At 39.3% G+C, this 19396-nt stretch overlaps 1 protein-coding gene across 3 annotated transcripts in view; it reads right to left on the reverse strand.

The window, feature by feature from the left end:
• RIC8B (RIC8 guanine nucleotide exchange factor B) overlaps positions 1-19083 on the reverse strand; it is a 97683-nt gene extending 78600 nt beyond the window's left edge. For 2 of the 3 annotated variants that reach the window (XM_080810747.1, XM_080810748.1), the window contains exons 1-2: positions 18596-19083; positions 10300-10347 (exon numbers count right to left, since the gene is read on the reverse strand). In XM_080810747.1, coding sequence (XP_080666873.1) covers positions 10300-10347; positions 18596-18679 — 132 coding nt within the window. In that variant the 5' untranslated portion in view covers positions 18680-19083. The remainder of the gene's footprint in view (positions 1-10299; positions 10348-18595) is intronic. The other variant, XM_080810749.1, reaches the window with a different exon arrangement.
• Positions 19084-19396: the final 313 nt, after the last annotated feature.

The raw sequence follows: 19396 nt of genomic DNA on the forward strand, positions 1-19396 counted from the left end.
GCTGCACAATTTTATGTTCTCACCAATAAGGTATGAGGGTTCTGATTTCTCCACCTCCAACACTTGTTATTATCCGATTTTTAAATTTTAGTCATACCAGTGAGTGTGAACTGGAATCTCACTGTGGTTTTGATTTGAATTTCCCTAGTGATTAATAATGTGATGTTATCATTTTGATCACGTGTTTACTGGCCCATCGCATGTCTTTGGGAAAATGTCTGTTTAGATCCTTTGCCCATTTCCGAATTGGGTTGTCCTTTTATTGAATTCTTTATGTAGTTTAGATACAAGTCTCTTATCAGATATGTGATTTGAAAGTACTGTCTCCCATCCCATGGGTTGTCTTTTCATTTTCTTAACAGTGTCCCTAGAGGCACAAATTAACTTCGATGAAGTCCAATTTATCTATTTTGCTCTTTTGTTGCTTGTTCTTTTGGGATTATATATAAAAATCCATTGACAAATCCTGGGTCATGAAGATTTATCTCTGTTTTCTTCTAAGAGTTTTATGGCTTTAACTCTCACATTTGGGTCTAATCTACTTACTTAACTTTTGTATATGGTATGAAGTAAAGGTTTAACTTCATTCTTTAAGTGGGACTAGCTAGCTATCACGGCACCATTTGTTAAATGACTGTTCTTCCCCCATTGAATGGTCTTGGCATCCTTGTCATAAATTAGTCTCAGAGACACAGGGTTTATTTCTGGACTCTTGATACTGTTTCATTGATCTACATGTATATACATATATTTAATCTATCTGCATGCCAGTACCACACTGTCTTGAATACTGTGGCTTGGAAGTACATTTTGAAATTGGGAACTGTGAGCCAAGTTTGTTCAAGATTGTTCTGGCTATTCTGAATCCCTTTCAATTTTATATGAATCTTAAGAATTGTCTTGTCAATTTCTACAAAGAAGCTACATAGAATTCTAAAAGGTAATTCATTAAATTTGTAGATCAATATGAGAACTACTGCCATTTTAACAAAAGTCAGTCTTCCAATCCATGGACATGAAATGTCTTCCCATTTATTAGATTTTATTTAATTTTTTTCAACATTTTGTGGTTTTCCTAAAATTGAGTTATTTCCTGAGTCTAAGTTTTCTTGGTTCTTGCCCAAGGGCTTACTTCACACATACAACTTTTCAGAATCAGCTCCAGATTTATATTAACTTAATTCCAGTAAGATATAGAAACATTATTTCTACATGATACTACTCCCTTTCCCTCTTTTTGTAGCATCATTGTTATATATGTATCTATGAATGTTGCAAACCCAACAATATATCTTGATAAATATTACTTTATAAAATTTTGTCTTTTAAAGACCCTGAGGACAAAGGAAAACAAGCATATACTTATAGATTTTTTTATATTAGCCTTCTTATTTATCATTTTGGATTCTCTTGACTTGTTCTTGAGGATCTGAGTTACTATCTAGACTCACTTCCTTAGTCTAATACAGCTTCGCTCTTATCCACCGTCTTGCCATTTAGCAAATATATTACATTTCTGTATGTTATTGGCTCAACAATACATTGTATATTGTTTTATACAAATGTTTTTTTTTAAGATTTTATTTACTTATTTGGCAGAGAGAGAAATCACAAGTAGACAGAGAGGCAGTCAGAGAGAGGGAGAAGCAGGCTCCCCACTGAGCAGAGAGCCTGATGCGGGGCTCGATCCCAGAACCCTGAGATCACGACCTGAGCCTAAGGCAGAGGCTTAATCCACTGAGCCACCCGGGTGGCCCTATACAAATGTTTTTAAAACCAGTTAAGAAAGGAGAAATATATGCTGAATATATGAGCTGAATGAGTATGTTATCCCACTGCCACTGGCCTACATTTTGAGAAGTCAGCTGTATGTTTTGTAGAACTTCCCTTGTAAATGATGAGTTTTCTCTTGCTGCTTTCAAGATTTTCTCCTTGTCTTTGGCTTTTAGCATTTTTGCTAATGATGTATTTGTTTGTGGATCTCTGACTTATCTTACTTAGAATTATTAAGCTTCCTGGATGTGTAGGTTGTTTTCCAATAAATTTGGGAAATTTTATCCATCACTTCTTTCAATATTTTTTCTCCATTCTCTCTCTCCTCCTGGTACTCCCATTATATATATCTGTTGGCATTAATGTTATCCCATATTTCTGAGTCTTTATTTCTCTTTATTCTTTTTTCTCTGTTCTTTATTCTCTATTGATCTATCGTCAAGTTTGTTTATTCTTTCTTCTCCCAGTTTCAACGTAATGTTGAGCTCCTTTAGTGAATTTTTATTTGTTACTGTACTTTATTATACCTTTCAACTCCAAAATTTCCATTTGGTTCTTTTTTTCCCTTTTAACAATTTCTCTCTTTGTACTGATATTCTTTATTTGATGTGACATTGTCATCAACCCTTGCATTACTTTTTAAATCATGGTGTCCTTTAGTTCTCTGAATATAATTATAATGGCTATTTTGAAGTCTTTGTCTATTAAAGCCAACATCTGGTCATTCTCACCAACAGTTTCTGTCACCTGCTTTCTCCTCCAGTGTATAGTCATTCTTTCTGGTTTCTTCACATCATTCATATATATATGAATTTTTTATATATATATATATGTATATATATATATACTTTTTTTGGAAACTGGACATTTTATGCAATATACAGTAGCAACACTAGATATTGCATCTACCCTCTAAGACTTGCTATTGTTATTTGCTCAGTGACTGGATGAGTCATTTTAATTAAGTATATTTTCCCTCTCCCTATCTACAGATGTTGCTCTGCAGGGGGCTCACCCTCAGTTATGCCACAGACATCCTAAAATGACAGTGGGTTTGGCTGGCCCCTCTTTGACCTTCTCTTTCCTTGACCACACCCAGCTGTTAAGTTTCACTAACTACCAGCTGATTGATCTATTGTCTTCAACAATGTCCTGGGCATAAATTGCTCCACAAACTGAACCAATCTATTAGGGCTCCTTTGAAGGGATAGTCCCTGAGGTCAGTATTTAGGATTTGTTCTAACCACCCCATGGCTCCTTACGGCTGCCTCTTTCCCCTTTTCTCTCTAGCAAACTAGCCAGTCTTTTGGTTAGCCTGCATCTCCAATGACTATCAGTCTCCCTCCAGTTCCTTTCACCACAACCTGCATCCTCAGGCATGCACTTCACACTCTGTTGCAAATGATGTTGATTCCTTTTGGGAGAGATTCAGAGATATCTGCAATAAGGTCTGCTTGTTCCTCTGGACACAATTTCTGAGCTCTGGTTTTGATGCTGTGGGCAAAGACAATGTCGTGCTTCTCTCTGGGTGATACCTCCTTCGGAGTTTGATGAAGGGACAGAGAAACAGCAACCCCAGCTGTTCTCAGCTTGCCTCTCCCAGAGTAGAATCTGCATCCCATAGGCGAGGGCAAGGGCAGCTGGGGCTCCTCTATTTTCTGTGGTGCCATATCCACAGTAGAGCCTCTGTACTGTGGAAAGAGGGCTGGGTGAAAGGAGGGGGACCCCACCATTCAACTGCATTCACCTAGAATTTAGTCTCAGCAACAGGTAGCTGGGCAGGATGAGAAATGCTGATCTTATATCCCTACTGGGAAGATAGCCTTCCACCTGAGAACTGAGGAAAGAGAGAGTTCTATGTTCTTGAATCTTGAATGCATCGGTCTGGAGAACAGTTTCTATCTCACTCAGCTAATACAGTGGAAGGGAGCAGGTCTCAGTTCAAATACCATAGACTTTCACTTTTCTGAGTTTTAGTAGATTTTCTTGAATAAATACTTCTTATTGACTGTATGCTCTTAGGACTATTTTCAGAGACTTTAAATGATTGTTTTTTAAAAATAATTTTCACCTGCCCGGCTAGCTCAGTCGGTAGAGCATGAGACTCTTAAAAATAATTTTCACCAGTTTCAGTGGGGAGCAGGTCTGTAGAACTTCTCATACTGACATGACTGGAACTTCTTGATGAGTTTTTTTTTGTTTTTGTTTGTTTGTTTTTGGTATGAGAAAATGAATCTGAAACTCTAAAGTACAAATTGGAGATACTACTCTTATTATTCTGAAAAAGAAATCCTAAAATGTAATCCAAAGACCATATGTGGGCTGCCACATCTATGGCCTGCTAAGTTGGAAGAGCTGTTTGATTCTTTCTCCCTACATTTAGTCTTTCAATGCCTTTGTAAAATCCAAGATAAAAAATGGAATCTGAAATGAAATTTAAATTATTTTGAACTCCTATGAAGCATTCACCTTGGCCTATGATACAATTCAGCCCTTCTAAGTCAAGTTTTATGCCAGATCCCAGCTGGACTAGAACTTCAGAAAGTAAAAGATTTAGGATACTTTTGTGTGTGTGCGTGCACGCATGTGTGATTGTGTGTTTTAAAGAAATCAAAATGATGGAAATGATTATTTTTAAAGATACTGTCTTCTAAATAAGAGTTGTACTAGCGTCATGTGTCAGAATATTCCCTCAGGTGAGACATCAAATAAAATTTGAGTCAAATTTACAAGGCATATAAAGCTCATTCTGTTTTAGCAAAAACTGGAGTTTAACAATTTCAAATAACTAAAACAAGTGTAAAGGGCTTTCAGGACAAGTATCATGCCTTGAGTTATTCCTAAGTATGGATTCACAGTATAGAATCAATGGTTCTGTCTTAGCACATTTTCCTTAGGGGAATCTAATATGGAAATTTACCCATTCATTTTCTAGAGTCTACAATGGCAATCTTTAGTATGCATCTGTAGCTGAGAAAGTGCCAAACCACACACCATAGGCAAATAGCCAACTTAGCAACCAAGGTCTAACACAGGACTTGGCACACAGGAATTACTGAAAAAATATTTGTGGACTACAGAGATCTCTACTACTATGCCAAGTACATTCAAGTCTGGGAGAAAAAAGTAAAATGAAAATTTCAAATGGTAGAATGAACTTTCATGTTCATATAAATTTATTTTGCACAATAAACTGGCTCCGTGAGTGATACTATTTCCAAACCAGTAACATTTTTTATGTTCCTTTCCAAAGGCATATATAAGATAATCAAGAAGGCTCAATTTTAGAGAAAATAAACAATTTTTAAAAAAGCATTGGTCTTTGTTTATGCCTCTAATCACGCTATTATAGAAGAATAGAATATATAACATCTGCTATATAATAACCACATTCTTATAATCTACTGTAATTTTCTACTTAAATATAGAAAAGGTAAAGAAAAATAATAATATTCAGATAGCCACCATTTAGTAAATTTCCTTGGTCATTTTTCTTTGTATAGTTATTACTTTTACATGATTATGATCATACTGTATGAATACTTTTGTATCCATTTTTTCCAGTAAATATTACATTGAGATTCTGCTGTATAATTAAGAGAATATCAAATTCAGAGTCAAACAATATGTATAAGTCATAGGAATTCTGGCCTCCACTCAATCTCCAAGTTCCCTCCATTTATTTAAGAGGTGTTTACTATATCTAGGTGCCTATTTTCTGTTGCATGGGGGGCTGAAATATATAAAGAAAACTAAGCCAGAGTTCTTGTTCTTCAAGAGTTCTCTACTAGCAATTACTCTCTGCCTTTATAAAAAATGGTCTTATCTATGTGAGTTTAGAGGTAATGATATAAATGCTCAAAATTTGGCTATTTTTAACTTTACTCTCTTGAGGAAAATTGCTATGTACACAAAGATTTATCTCAGACAACTGAGGTTTTCCACATTCAATATGGCTGTATTCTCTTACCTGACAGGTGAAAGAGCTGCAATTCTTTTACTCTTTTATGACATGTATTTTTAAACATTTATTACAATTAGTACTCTTTATTGGTCTTGAGATCAGTTGTGTTTTAGAAGCCAATATAAGAGATTTTATTTCCTCACGATGTAAATGTTCAGATTATTCATCATACACCCCCCCCCACCATCCTACCTATTTGCATGAAGTATTTGTTTATGTGCAGGTAAACAATCACAGCCTGGAGGTAGAGGATGTAAGGCAAATGCTTCAATAAGCACAGGTGCTTTTATCCAACTATACAATGATCCATATGCACCTGGAACTATTTGCATTATATGCAAAATTTAACAGTTGTATCTGACTTTGCTTCTCCTGAAAAACTTAAGCCCTCCTTGTTGGTAATTTCCTTTGCTATTTTCCAATTAGGTCTAGTTGCCTAAATGGTGTCTCAAGGAATGAAACAAGAGATAAAACAAGGTAGTGAGTCATAACTTCAAAACCTCTGAAATATACCTCAAGTGGTAATGAGTGGCAGCTATGGAGCACTGAGCAAAGGCGGAGCTGCACTTATCAGTCCGAAAATCCATTCTCTATTTGAGGATCTGCCACTTACTAGGCAAGTTGTCATTAATGGGAGCCCCAGTTTTCTTATCCATAAAATAGGGTTGGCTATATTCTCAACATACTTATATCATTACTGCATTACTGTTGCAATACAAATCTTTGTAAAAAATGTAGACACTACCTAAGGGTTGGGTCTTTATTATATATTTTATATATATATTTTATATTACATATTTTATATATATATATACACACATATATATACACATATATATATTAGGTATAAGGATCATTAATTTATAACCATTTCCTTAAAAGCTCAGTATAATCAAGTTTTATTTTTTGAAAGGCTCTGTCTGTTCACTTACATTTACTTCTAAGTTGTCATTAAAGTTCTTAGAAGAAAGGGATTGTGTTTTTCAGAAAGATAGCACCTATAGTTTATTGAAAGGGGTGCTGCTGTTACCAAGGAGCTATTGGAAGAAGGTTCCAGAGACATGTTTAGGAAAGAGGAAAAGAGAACTAGGGCAGCAAAACAAATTGTACAGTAACTTGAGTTCCTCTTATTTTCAGATTGGGTTTAATGTGGAGTCATGCCTATACTATTCTACATCTCTACAGAAAGAACCTAAAAAGCTGTTAGGATACAGATCCTTTAGAGCATTCCAATAGTTTTAGGGCCTTAGGCATGAAAGAGTCGCTAATGATTTTAACCCTTGGAGACTAACATGATTTTGTTTGCCTATGTTTTTCCATTAATAAGATAGGACCCTAGGATCCTAACTGCATATGTTTATATCCGACCTCCCAGGAAGCAGGAATCTACCTAACATCACTGATACATAAGCTACTATCTCCAAAGATCTAGCAGGCAGTAAAAGACAAGACTTCGATGTGTTACATTTTGCTACTATCCTACAGAAAATACACATGCTTTACTAACAACTGAGTGGGGAATTATTCTGCCTCAACTGAAACCTACATGGAGTGGGGGGAATCTCTGTCTTAATGTACTTATTTTGACCAGTAAAAGCACTATCAGATTCTAGTATCAGAGTCTCAAGTCACCTTGAATCAAGAGATACAGTATAGATTCTCTCAAATTAAAAGTAGCAACTGCCTCCCTGGCCTGAATACCTATCATGAGTGTGTCAAAAATTCTTCTTTTAAACACCTTGCCCCTTCTTTTTTTCACTTAACTCTGTCCCCTTAGCATATACCTGTCTCTCTCCTTCTCCTTCCCTTCTCTCTTTACTACGTCATAGTATTCTACTATGCAGATGTACCCTAGTTTCTTCAAATACTCCCTAGACATTTGTTTGTTTCTAATCTTTTGCTATTATGTACAGTTTTCAATAAATCACTATATTTATTTGGATTGAACCTATTCACAGAATAGATTTCTAAAAGTGACGCTGCTTGGTCAAAGGGCAAAATGCATCTGTAATTTTGGTAGACAGTGCCAGTTTCTATTCCACAGGGATTGTGCCATTTTGTACTCCCACCAAATGTGTAAGTACTTATTTCCTGAAGACTATTTATAAAAATACACATGCCTGGATTCCACCCCCCAAATTCTGACTCAGTAGATAAGGGGTCAGGCCTGAGCAGGCCTTTTCAAAAAAATTTTTCTTTTTATTTTTTAATTAACATATAATGTATTATTAGCCCCAGGGGTACAGGTCTGTGAATCACCAGGTTTACACACTTCACAGCACTCACCATAGCACATACCTTCCCCAATGTCCATAACCCAACCACACTCTCCCTAACCCCCTCCCTCCGGCAACCCTTAGTTTGTTTTGAAAGATTGAGTGTCTCTTATGGTATGTCTCCCTCATGATCCCATCTTGTTTCATTTATTCCTTTCCTATCCACCAAACCCCCCACGTTGCCTCTCAACTTCCTCATATCAGGGAGATCATATGATAATTGTCTTTCTCTGGGCAGGCCTATCTTGAAAAGGCTCTCTAACCAGCATATCCCTAGCTGAGAATCTGTTCCACAAGGTACTCTAGTCTTATTTACATTGTTCAAATCCAAAAGAAAACTTAAATCTTAAATCTTCACCCTTCACAGTTTATATCCCATGTCACTCATTCAATAAATATTTTTTGAGTACCTATTATGTGCTGTTTATTCTAGATGCTGAGGATATAAATATTAGTATCTATCATTGGAGTGTGCAGAGTTTATCAATGAGAGACATTAATATATAATTGAGAGACAATGTGGGGCACCTGGGTGGGTCAGTGGGTTAAGCCTCTGCCTTTGGCTCAGGTCATGACCTCAGGGTCCTGGGATCGAGCCCTGCATGGGGCTCTCTGCTCAGCAGGGAGCCTGCTTCCCCCTCCTCTCTGCTTACCTGTGATCTCTCTCTCTCTGTCAAACGAATAAATAAAATCTTAAAAAAAAAGAGAGAGAGACTATGTATAACCATAATGTTAGAGATTTACATAGAATTTTATGGGAACACTGAAGAGGGCTACTTCATCCTGACAGAATGTCAGAGGAAGCTTCCTGAAGGTGTTCCTGGAGCTGAGTAGGTGAAAAGAGGAAGTGGTATACAAGAAGGAGAGGGCATTCTAGGTAGAAAACAACATATGCAAAGTTAGGAAGAAAGAGACAGAAGGGATGTGTATGTAGCTGGAAATACTTCATATGACTAAAGCATAAAATATAATAGAGTAGTACCAGACAGAGATCAGATCACTGTATTATATGTATTATATCATGTTAAGATGCCTGACCTCATTCTATAGGCAAAGAAAGTCACTCATGGGTTTTAAAGTTTGGAGTGACAAGATCATATTGTTGTTTTAGAATTATGGACAGTGGACTGAAAAGACACATAACTGGAAAAAGAAAGAGCAGTTAGGAAACTGGTACAGTAACTCAGGTGAAGGCTTGAATTAGGGCAGGGATTAAGAAGATAATGGACTCTTAAGAGGTAGAATGAGCAAAATGTAGACATACATGGGGGTGGAGGTAAATAAAGGGATGATTTCAACATATTATCAAACCATTCCCAGCAGAGCCCTGGATTTAAGCTATTTTTTTCAGCAGCAGTGATAGGTTTACACTGGTTCAGTCATATTCTCTCGCTTGGTCTTGATATTTATATGGCCAGGGATAGATGTAGGGGGCCCAGCAAAATGCTCAGGGGGATCTGGTGAGCTCCTCCTTTAGCATCATGCTCTAATCAGCTAAGTAAAGCAACCACAGGCAACCCCAACAGGTAAACATAACATTACATGGTCTTATCTCTTATGCACCCTTTCTTTATTTTTATTTTTATTTTTTAATTGCTTTTAAAGAGAGGGAGAGGGGGAGAGAGAAACTTAAGTAGGCACTACATGCCCAGTGTGGAAATCAATGCAGGGCTTCATCTCATGACCCTGAGATCATGCCCTGAGCCAAAATCAAGAGTCACACGCTTAACTGACTGAGCCACCCAGGCACCCCTCTGACCCACCCTTTCTTATAACTCCTCCACTGGTAAGGCTCTTGACTCCATTTTCCTCTATGCCTGTGAAGTCAGTGACCAAGACAATTGCTGACAATATAAATAACTGCCAGTACAGGGAACAATGTGTGGTTGAGGGGCAGCACCACGAACAGCTGCTTTCCCAAAACGTAATCCAAAGCCAAGTTTCCCAATATTAGCAATGCATTTTGGGCAGCCTACATTTCTGCCACCAAATAAAGTCAATCTCTGGAGGTGAGAAGATATGGGGAGAGTCCCCTCTAAACTCTTCCCATTTCCCTGATTTACGCAAGTATAATGGTCCTGTGAGGATGAAACAGAGAAAGTTGGGTGTAATCCATACTACCCCTGGTACTGTCATCTTCTCAGAGTTCCTAAAAACAAACTGAAGGGAAACCAAAAACTAAATAATCACCAGATGAAAACAAGTTCACTGTTTAGAGTCCATGAATGAAATACACACACACACATACATACAAACACACACACACACACAAACACCAAAGCTTACCTTTCTTTTATCTTCATCTGTTGATTCAAATTTGAAAGTAGCCCTATGCTGAGGGGGGAAAAAAAGGGAAACAATGTCATTTTAAATATACAGATTTTTAATTTTGGTTATATTTAAAAACATGTCTGTAGAAATGTTGCCTTCCCACACTGTATTTCAACAATCATATTAAAGGAAGAAAGACAGGCATGTTGAGTAAATAATTACAAAGCAGTATGAAAGACTACAGCAGAAAAACAGACAAAAAGAACAGAGTACCAAGCCACTAACTTTGCCTGAGGAAATCTGGAATGCTTTGCACAGAGTATAGAGCATTTGAACTGGATCGTAGGGGATGAATAGGAGTTTGCCAGAAGGCAAATGGAAAGCACTGTAAGGACAGAAACAAAGGCTCAGATGTGTGAAATGCTACGATATATTTGTGAAATAAACAGGTCTGTCAGAATGAAATATAGGACACATGTGAGGGGATGGGAAAGTGGAGAAAGAGAATGGAAAAATAAAATGGACAGAAATTTGGAAGGGTCTTCAGTGTTGCTAAGACCCAATGTTTCTTTCTTTTTCATACGCACTTAGAAATGATCAGAGAATTGTAGACAGTAAAGAGATTTAATAGACTGGTATTTCAGAAAAGTAATTCTCTAAGAATTAAGGTTTAAATTATGGCTCCACCACTAACTAGTTGAGCAGATAATAAAATCTCTATTACTGGATTTCTCTTGTGAAAAGAGGGAATACCTAGTTCACAGAGCTGCTGTGAGGGTTAAAATAGCTAAGGCATATAACATACATATCAATGCCTGGTGCTGAGTAAACACTCAGTAAATATTAGGATTATAATGATGATGATGCCAACGATATTGACAAAAAAATAACTGGAAGAGAACAGAGTGTCAAGACTCTCCAAATTTCCAATCCAAATGATTGGCAACACTGTTTTCCTTTCTGTAGCTAAAACAGAGGATGGAGTAAGTTACTTGCCCACTGTCAACAGAAACAGTGATATTACCCAAAACAGAGCACAAAGCTTCTCATTCCCTTTCTCAGGTTTTATTCAGGAGAATCAAGTGCTCTTATGAATCCTAAGTTTCCTTTAAAAAAATATCCACTGAACATCTCTGCCTTTCTTTTGTATTTTTCTCACTGGCCACAATGACATTTATTGGCAACTCATCAGGAGTTAAGTACACAAAGTACTAAAGACATCTTCATTACAGGTGGTTCTATGTTGTCAGTTTTACAGAAGAAGCAATTTTTGAAATTAAATGAGATGGAGAATGTTGACAGAGAAGCAGTTCTGAAGAAACGGTCAGGGGGAAGACTTAGAGGTAAGAGACAAGGTTGTCTGAAGAAACTGGAAAGAGGCTGCCTCACATATGGTTTGCGAAACAATTAAAATGGATGATGTCAGGTGGTAAGAAGGGCTTGAATTTAAAAATTTATACCTGATCTGGCAGATAGGTGACAGGCAACTAAAGGAAGATTCTGAGGGAGGTATGAACAATAGAGCATTCTGGAAGAATATTTTGGGCAGCTGCTTACAGGCCAGATCAAAGGAGAGCAAGACTGAGGACGTAAAGCCTTCTAAGAAATGGGCATCAATAATCCAGGTATGCTATTGCTGGCAGCAGTATAAACTGACATAAACTCTAAAAGAGAAAGTAATTTGGCAGCATACACTAGAAAACATAAAAATATTCACATCCTTTGACCCAGAACTTCTACTCCTAGGAATTTATCCTAATGAAGTCATCCAGAAGGAGAGAAAAATTATATACATAATCATATTTGTTGCAGTGTTATCTAATATTATGGAAGAAAGAAAGAGACAGTCTGAATATCCAACAATAGGAAACTGAGGAAATAAACTGCTGTGCATCCACTGATAAAATATTACATTGCAATTAAAACAAAAGATGGCTAAAAATCTCTTAACAACATGGAAGATTACTTATAATGGCATCAAGTGGAAAAATAGTAAAACACCAAGCTAGATGTCTATGGTGACAGTACCTGTTTAAGTACATGGATACATTCGAACAAAGGCTTGAGTGTTAAAATGCAAAAATAAAAGCAACTGTATAGCGGTGGTAGGATTTCTGGTGAGGTCTGACAAAATCCATTGTTGGTATATTATTTTCATAGTTAAAAGGGAAATTTAAAAAATGAAAGATAAATGAATGAATGAACAAGGAAAGAAAGAAAGAGAGAAAGGAAGAACAAGTTGTAACTCCGAAGTCTGTAACTCAGGAATTTATAGGCAAGGTTTAATAAAAACTAACTTTAGATAAAGAAGCAGCAGACATCAGGCTAAGGTTTTAAACTGAAGCATAATAAAAGTCCAATACATATGATAATAAATTGCACTCAGAGACGAAGAAAGCTGATTTTTTCCATTATATGTGAAATATTAAATTCATAAATTATCTGGGATAAATGAAACTGGTTGCCAATATAATGGTTCTCCTCAACTTTTTCTGGCATTTATGGTAAAGGAACAGAGAAAGAAATCATCTTTTGGAAAAACCCTCATTAAGATATAAAAATATCTTTCAGACAATTTCTACATAGAATTTATCTTTTAAGGTGATAATTTAGGATAGTACCAAGGACTAAATTTTCTGTTGCTTTTAAATGCAAGGCTGATCCGGTCATAAAACCACAACATTAACAAAGAAAGAAAGAAAGAAAAGCTTTCAAAAGCCCTAACTAGCATGAGGGCTTAATTTAATTAGAAAATATACTCGCATGTGAGGCAATACAAATTGAATTTTGAATGTGCCAATCTACTCAGAAGCTCAGCCCTCTATGATTACTTGGATCCAAAGATGTTGGCTTCTCTAGGGCTGGTTTCTTTTATACAACTTAGATTGTACCTAATCTATTTAGTACTTCTAGCCCTTATTCTATACCTTTTCAAAGGCTGAAAGGGAAGGGAAGGGGAACTACCATTTCTGGCTGTAAATACCTTTATAGAACTGCCAGCCAAAAGCCAGCCACCTCACCTTCTTTATATGCTTAATTTCCAGATGAACAGGAGCAACAAGTCAAATATAAACTAAAGAGTAAAACCATTGTTCAATTTAGAGACCAAGTAAACTAGGAACAGCTCCATGATAGACCAGACTTTTAAGAGGACTCCTGCCCGTAGGTTTTATATCCCATGAGTAGGCTCTAAAAAGCTCAGGTTTAGGAGTCAGACAGCACTGGGTTTGAGTACAGTCCTGTTGTTTACTAAAAGTGTGACCTTGGTCAAGTTATCCAACTTTACTACCTGTCAGAGTTTCCTTATCTTTTATGTATGGCACCTTGCACATTGCAGGTGTTCAATAAGTGGCCACTATTGTTATTATAGCATGGCCTATGATGTGGCATCTAGCCAAATACTGGCCTACTAGAGAACTAGGAGTCATTTCATATTTTAGAAGATATACTCAAACAGTACTGATACAAGGGAATTAGCCTTCTGGGGTGGGTTGTGTGTGCGTGTGTGTGTATGTGTGTGTGTGCTGTGCTGTGTTTCACGAATAGAGATTATTCCTAGAACTAAACGCCAGTAACTGAGATTATATAATTTAGTCTGGAAACAAGAACAAGGTATAACAAAGAACAGCTCACTAAACATGCTCCTCTGCAAAAAATCTGTGGAATGAGGTCAAAGAGTCAGAACTCAACCTCAAACTGGAAAGCAAAAAGTCCTCTGACATGGTCCAGGATATTTACATACCCTAGTCAAATGTGTAGCCTGTATTTCTAGAACTGGCTCAATATTAGGTCCCTATCCATCAGGTTCTTCTAGCACATAAACGAAGACCTTGCTGCGATCAGTATCATTTTCTTTTCTTATGAGGAGTACTCTTGGAGACCTACCTACTTCCCCATATCTTATATAACTTTTATCTTTAATTTGGTCATAAATTTGTCATATTTCCAAAATGGAATCCTGTTGGGGATTGCTATGGGATAATCATAAATCCAGGTAGTCTCTATGGCTACCAAGCCATCTCTCTATCATCATAGTTGATGACTCTAAGCTCAGTCTCTTCACCTATTAACTAAAGGGGACAGATCCAATTACCTTTGAGATTCCTTCTAGTCTAAATATCCTCTGATTCAAGGAGCTAAGATAATACTGTATATCTCAGGGCTGTTGATCACTGTTCTGATAATCCTAACAACTTCATAAAGATGGTAATCTCTCTACTATATCTGTTTTTTTTTTAAGATTTTATTTATTTTGACAGAGAGAGAGCACACGAGTGGGGGCCGTGGGGGGAGAAGAGGTGGAGGCAGAGGAAGAAGCAAACTCCCCACTGAACAAGGAGCCTGATGTGGGACTTGATCACAGGAGTCTGGGATCATGACCTGAGCTGAAGGCAGATGCTTAACTGACTGAGCCACCCAGGCCCCCTTCTACTAAATCTGTTATCAGAACAGGACTTGAAGGAGGAGGAGCCTGGACAGCCTACACTAGACCAATCCATATGTCCCATAATTAACAGATCACTCTATAACTGGAGTAAAGGTGATTAGGACCCAACAGTAACCAAAGGAAGTACTGTATTGGTCCTGAAAACATTCTTCTCTTCTCTGCTCAAAAACACAGAATAGACAGGGTAAAGGCAACATGACCTTGCACAAAGAGTCCTGGATATGGAATCTAAAGAATACGGATATGGAATCTGCCACTTCTAGCTATATGCCCTTGAGCCCACTTTGTCTTTCTGAATCTCAATTTCCTATTCCCTGCGAAAGAGAATACTTCTATCTTTCTCATAAGTAATAATGTAAGAGAATTATATGTGATGACATGTGAAAATGCTTGGGATAGATAATACATAGAACATAGCAAGCACTCAATGAAGGTTAACAGGTGAATTGAGAAAAATGAAAAAGAATAACCATTCTATTTGTTTTTTAATACTTTCCTATGCTAGGTCAACTTGCATTATGCCCTTGAGAAACAGACAAGTTTCATTTTTTTCTGGGATAGATGGATCTTCCCTCTCCCCCGGAATAACAAGGGTCAGGGAAGGAAAGAAGGCGGCTTGAAAATTAGAGTCTCAGTAATACAGTAGAAATTAGATGTTGTTACCTGGAGCCAGATAGGTAACTATGCTCTAAACAAGGTACAAGGTATTTTGCTACCCATTAGAAAATGTAAGGGTCAAGGAAAAAGAAGGCTGGAGTATACTCCCCTAATTTTTTGTTAAATCACGCTACATCAAGTCAGTGCTACAGGTTTAACTCCTGCCTTCCTCACTGCCAGGTACTGTTTTAAGTGCTTTAGACATATAACTCACTTAATCCTGACAACAAACCTATGCTGTAGGTCCTATTATTGTCCCTGTTTGACAGGTGAGGAAACTGAGCCACAACAAAGTAATGTAACTTGTCCTAGGCCACACAGATGGTGAGTTGAAAATCAGAGTCCAGGCAGTCTGGCTCTAGAGCCCGTGCTATGGCCACAGGATGTCCTGAGTACCTTGATTACTAGAACTATAACTCACTGAGTAAGCGCCTCCTAGGTGCACTGTGCTCAGTGTACAGCATTAAACTTCAGTTAATTTAAGCCACCTGATAACTTAGGTAATAGTATCCCTATTTTACAGATTAGTAAGCCAAGACTCAGGCTTAAAATAACATCCATAGCCATGAAGCCAATAAAAGGCAGATTTGAACCAAGATTTATCTGACTCTAAATTCTACCTTCTTTCCACTATCTGGTGGGAACAGCCCATTAAACATGCTCCTCTGCAAAAATCTGTGGAATGAACTCAAAGCGTTGGAACTCAACCTCAAACTGGAAAGCAAAAAGTCCTCTTACATGGTCCAGGCTATTTACATACCCTACTCAAATGTGTACACTGTGTTTCTAGAACTGTCCCAAGTTCTAGCTTTATTAGAGAAATAAGGTAGTATAAAGACCCTCATCCCCCAAATAACAAACCTGTCACTTTCCCTTTTCATCGTTCATTTCCATTCTTGGTTAGACTCCTCAATGTCCCTAAACATTTCTCAAATCTATTTTTCCAGATGAGGAAAATGAAGCACACAGTATTCACCTACTTTTTAAGGGTTTTAGACTCCATATCCCATACAGCTGGGTAGTTTAATTTCACCTCCCCATTTTTATCGCCAGACCACCACAGTCATACTTCCCTTTCCTATTCATCTGCCTCCAAGGTCTCTCTTGCCTTGAGGGGCAAAGCCCCATTGCCAACATGAACCTTAGCTATTTCCTTTGTACGCTAGCCCTACTATAATCAGCATTAAACATGAGAGCTCTTTTCTGAAGGAGCTGACTGATGGGGCTCGTGTCAAATCAGAGCATTCTCAGGCATGGCTCAAAGAGTACTTCAGGAATACCACCTTAAATAATATACACTGGGCACTATAACTTTAAAAACATTCCCAATGTGAAAGGAGAGCTGGAGATGTCCAGACGCTAAGCTCTGACAGCACCTGGCCAGGAGTAGTAAGTGGAAACCAACCTGGAGGGAGATCAAGGAGAGGAAGAGAGAAACTCAAGGAATCGAATCTGGAGTTCTGGTCAGCTTAGACATGAAGGGAAGGAGAAATATTCAAGAAAGTGGTAAGATCCAGTTGGGGGTTTTTCCTCCTCCCTTCCCTAAATAAGAAAGTTCCTATTTATTGCTGGGTATCTGGCATATAGTAATTGCAAAATAAATACTCATTGATTCAACACTCTTTCTTTTGAAAATCAGTTGGTAGCTGCCTCAATTTCTTTTTGGAAAGGAGTCACAAATCAGGTTAAATGAATATAATCTCCACAATATGTACACCTATGCCTTAAATGAATTTCTCCTAAATTAGGCAGATACGCAATAGTAAAACATATCAGAGTGGAAGAGCGAGATACAAACAGAATTTAAATCAAGCCATACATCCTCCCAAAGAAAGCAACATAGTAGTGTAGAAAGAGCTGTCAGACAACCTATATTCAAATCCCAGCCCCATCTCTCAGTGACTGTGTGGACTTGGGGCAACATTATCCTAAATGTCATTTGGGAAATGGGGAAATACCACCACTTTTCTCACAGGGTTTTTGGGAAGATGAAATGGAAATGAAGGTGTCTTATCTTTGGATCTTTTCCACCCAGGGCAGAAAGGGCACAATGGCAGCTCAATCATACAAAGTACAATAAAGTGCAGTGGTGGGCACACAGCAAACACAGAAGGGGAAACTACGAGTGGGAGCAAGTGAAAGGAAGAAAGATGCTGTATCTAAGGTGAGACTTGGTGTTGACTGTTTGCACAGAAGTGAGTAGTCAGTCAATTCCTATAAAGTAGTCTCCTAAATGAAGAATAAAGGGGTGATATGCTACCTTTTGAAGTGCGCATGTAAAATTCCTGGAAGGAGAAGTAATGGAGAGCTAACGGTTCTTGGAGAAACATTCAGAGAAGTGACTGGGATTTATAACAAGATACCTTTTTACTGCACAGTTGTAAAGTGGAAAGAACAATTAATGGTTTGAAGACCTAGGTTGGAATCCCAGCTCACAAGGATGACCTTGGGCAAGTTACTTAACCAAAACAATCTCAGTTGCAAAACGAAGATAAAACCTCACAGGACTGCTGTTGAGATTAAATGAGATGATGGATGGGAAAGCTGTTAATCCGATACATGTAATAGGTATTATTCGGAGTCAGAAGCTACCCCCAATTTACAACATAGTACGTCTATGACCTTGGCATGATTTCAGTTCTTAACGCCTCGGTTTTCTCATCTATAAAATGGGAAGGATGGTACCATCTACCCTATAAACACCCTGAGAATCAAGTTTGACCATACAGGAGACATCAAGCCTTGGAAAAGTGTGCGGTGCTGTAGGCATACAAAGAATTGCCATCGTGGCTGATAGGTTTTATGCCTATCCAGGGCCGTGTTTAAGCACGGAAACACGGATTTTCATGCTATACAGGTGAGGAAGCCTCGCGTGCATTTAGGCATCCCACAGTGGGGCACGGGGCACAGGGCACAGACGCACATCTACGGATTCCGGGGGTGTGACTTGCACGCTTGGGAGGAGGACCACAGGACAGCTTGCTGGGCCGGAATCAGAGGAGTGGGCGCCAGAGTGGGGGCAGGGGGATGCAGGATGCACGGACGGGGAAGACTGGGGGCACAAACACGCATGCCCAAGCCGGAAACGTTTTCGGGGGAGAGTAACGCGCATCCCCGGAATGAAGGGGGTTGGGAGGGATGCGAGGTGCAAGCCCCGAGGGCGGCCCGGGGGTGCTCTACCGCACGCCCGGGTCCAGGGCTCTTTACCTTATCGCTGTAATCCCTCAGGACCCGCTCGATAGCCCCCGCCTCGCCGGCCCGGACGATGTAGAGGGCGCGCTCCTCATCCATGGCCGCAGGTGCGGGGGAGCCGCGGCCGCTCTGCGCGCCCAAGCCGCTGCCTCCAGGTAAACGCCTCGCGCCCCCGCTCGCTCGCTCGTTCCCAGCTTCCTTCCTTCCCTCCTTCCCTCCCTCCCTGCAGCCTCCAACCCGCCAGCCTCCGCCCGGGCTGGGCCGACGTCACCGCCCCTCAACTTTCACCCCGCGACGTCACGGTCCCCCAGCAACCGGCGCCTCGCGGCCGCCCCCGTCAAGGCCCAGGACTCGATAGAGGCCTGACGAGCGGCCTCAGGCGGGGTCAGTCCCGAGGCCTGGCTTACTCTCCTGCCTCTCCCGCCCTCGGAGAAGAGTCCAGCCTTTTAAGTGGGCGCTTGCAGACAGAACTGTTTTTCTCTCTTGACCCTCCTCTATGAATCATTCTCCTCAGCTGACGAGAGCGACCCGGCTCTTCTCCTCCCCTCTAAGAGCCAGCAGCTAAATAGACTACAATTCCCTGCGTTCCTTGGGGGCATTCCTCTCTTCCATCTAATTTACTGGTTTGCCGAATGGCATGCCGGGATTAGTAGTCATCCAGCGGGAAAGACTTCCCGCCAAAGGCATGCTGGGAGCTGTGGTCCGGCGAGGGCCGGAAACGGGAGTCCCGGGGCCGCTCGAGGCCGGCGGCGAGGAGACCGTTAGGGGGAGGGTGTAAGCGTCGGCTCTGCCTCCTTTTTGTTCCTATCGGAGCTG

Source organism: Martes martes, assembly GCF_963455335.1.
Source record: "Martes martes genome assembly, chromosome: 8".
Taxonomy (NCBI): Eukaryota; Metazoa; Chordata; class Mammalia; order Carnivora; family Mustelidae; genus Martes; species Martes martes.